The 1,451-nt window shown below is 36.5% G+C and overlaps 1 protein-coding gene across 1 annotated transcript; it reads right to left on the bottom strand.

Moving 5' to 3' along the window:
* Positions 1–674: 674 nt before the first annotated feature.
* On the bottom strand, positions 675–1,179 carry LOC11427841 (translationally-controlled tumor protein homolog). Its single transcript, XM_003619822.3, has one exon. It carries the CDS (start codon positions 1,158–1,160, stop codon positions 675–677), a length of 486 nt encoding a protein of 161 aa, XP_003619870.1. The 5' UTR covers positions 1,161–1,179.
* Between the last annotated feature and the right edge of the window lie 272 nt (positions 1,180–1,451).

The following is a 1,451-nucleotide window of genomic DNA, read 5'->3' as shown; positions in this document are numbered from 1 at the left end:
AATTAACTTTATTTTATTTTATTTTACGGAGCTCACCGCATTTTAAGTTTTTTTTTTTTTTTTTTTTGCTTATTTGGTTTTGACATCTTTTATCTATATCTATAGTATATAACAAACCAGCTAACTTTTTATTTATTGAGGATATGTAGGAATTGCAATTACAAGATTGATGTGTTTAATTGTGCGCCAACTAGGTTTGGGATTACAAGATAGTAGTTGCAGCGTGTGGGGTTGTGGGATCGCATAAAACATAATACGATTATAGCTATAAATCCATCGAAGGTTATTTATTTTCAAGATCATAAGAACAGACAATTTTTGCATGCATTTTTTAGTCAATTTGGAAGCAAAGAAATGACGTTATTTGGCGTAATGAACGCCAACCAGAACTGTTGTTTGTAAGAGAAGTTTGAATATACTATCGAGTTGGCATGATGTATAGGAAAACCACAATAGCATGGTTGTACAACACGAGCATAATGTCAACACTAGTTGGAAGAAACTGAGCGAGGCTGTTATAAGTGTAAGGGATTCTAAGGAACTTTGGTTTTTAAGTGCAAATCATCACATCATTATAAAAATACCAAATCATAGTCTCAAATCACAAAGTAGAACAAAAACATATAAATTAGGGGCAGAAACGTGTAGTACAACACTTAACACTTGATTTACTTCTATGGATATGCAAAGTAGAGAAATGTTGGATTAGTAGCACCCTCCTTGTAGTAGGCAAAGACCAAGCTACCATCATCATGCATGCTCTCACCAACAAAGAATTGAAGGTCCTTGAGCTTGCCAAGCAGGTACTTGGTTGCTCCCTCAATGTGCTTCTTAAACAACTCTTGTTTCGCTGCATCTAGTTTGGGTATCAACAACTTGATATATCTCTTAACAAAACCAAGAAACTGCTTCTTGTCAAAAGCAAGTTGTTCCTGAAGTCTGAATACGTCAACAATGTCAACAACCTTAGCAGTTGAGTCATCAACACCCTCATCTTCTCCACCTTCAGCATAAGGGTTAGCACCAATGTCTACATCACATGCTCCCCTAACAACCCACTTTCCCTCAACTTCCGACAACATTCCATTATCAATTTCCTTGTACGGGTAAGAGTCTGATAGAAGCTCATCACCGATAAGGAGATCCTTGTAAACCAACATGATTGAAAAGTTAACTGTCTCTGGATCGCTCCTGATTGCAAAATGAGTTTGTGCGATGAAACAACAAGGGTATGAAGTGACCTGAGAGCGAATAGGGGGATGGTCAAGAAAATTTTGTCTTCGCAAGAACCAAGTGAATATCACTAGTCCTAAGATTCGATGAAGGAGAAGCTTTAGACTTACTCTATGCTCATAGATGGGGCCAGGATATGCAAATAAATAATGTTACTTTTGAGATTGATTTTGTTCTGAATTCGGATAAAACTCACACCAATGTAAACAAAGATGTAT

This window comes from Medicago truncatula, chromosome 6 (genome assembly GCF_003473485.1).
Source record: "Medicago truncatula cultivar Jemalong A17 chromosome 6, MtrunA17r5.0-ANR, whole genome shotgun sequence".
Taxonomy (NCBI): domain Eukaryota; kingdom Viridiplantae; phylum Streptophyta; class Magnoliopsida; order Fabales; family Fabaceae; genus Medicago; species Medicago truncatula.
Note: the sequence above shows the minus strand (reverse complement) of the source record. Positions and strands in the feature narration are given on the sequence as shown.

Coding starts and splice junctions, on each gene's coding strand:
- LOC11427841 (XM_003619822.3), bottom strand. CDS start 1,160: ATGTTGGTTTACAAGGATCTCCTTATCGGTGATGAGCTTCTATCAGAC.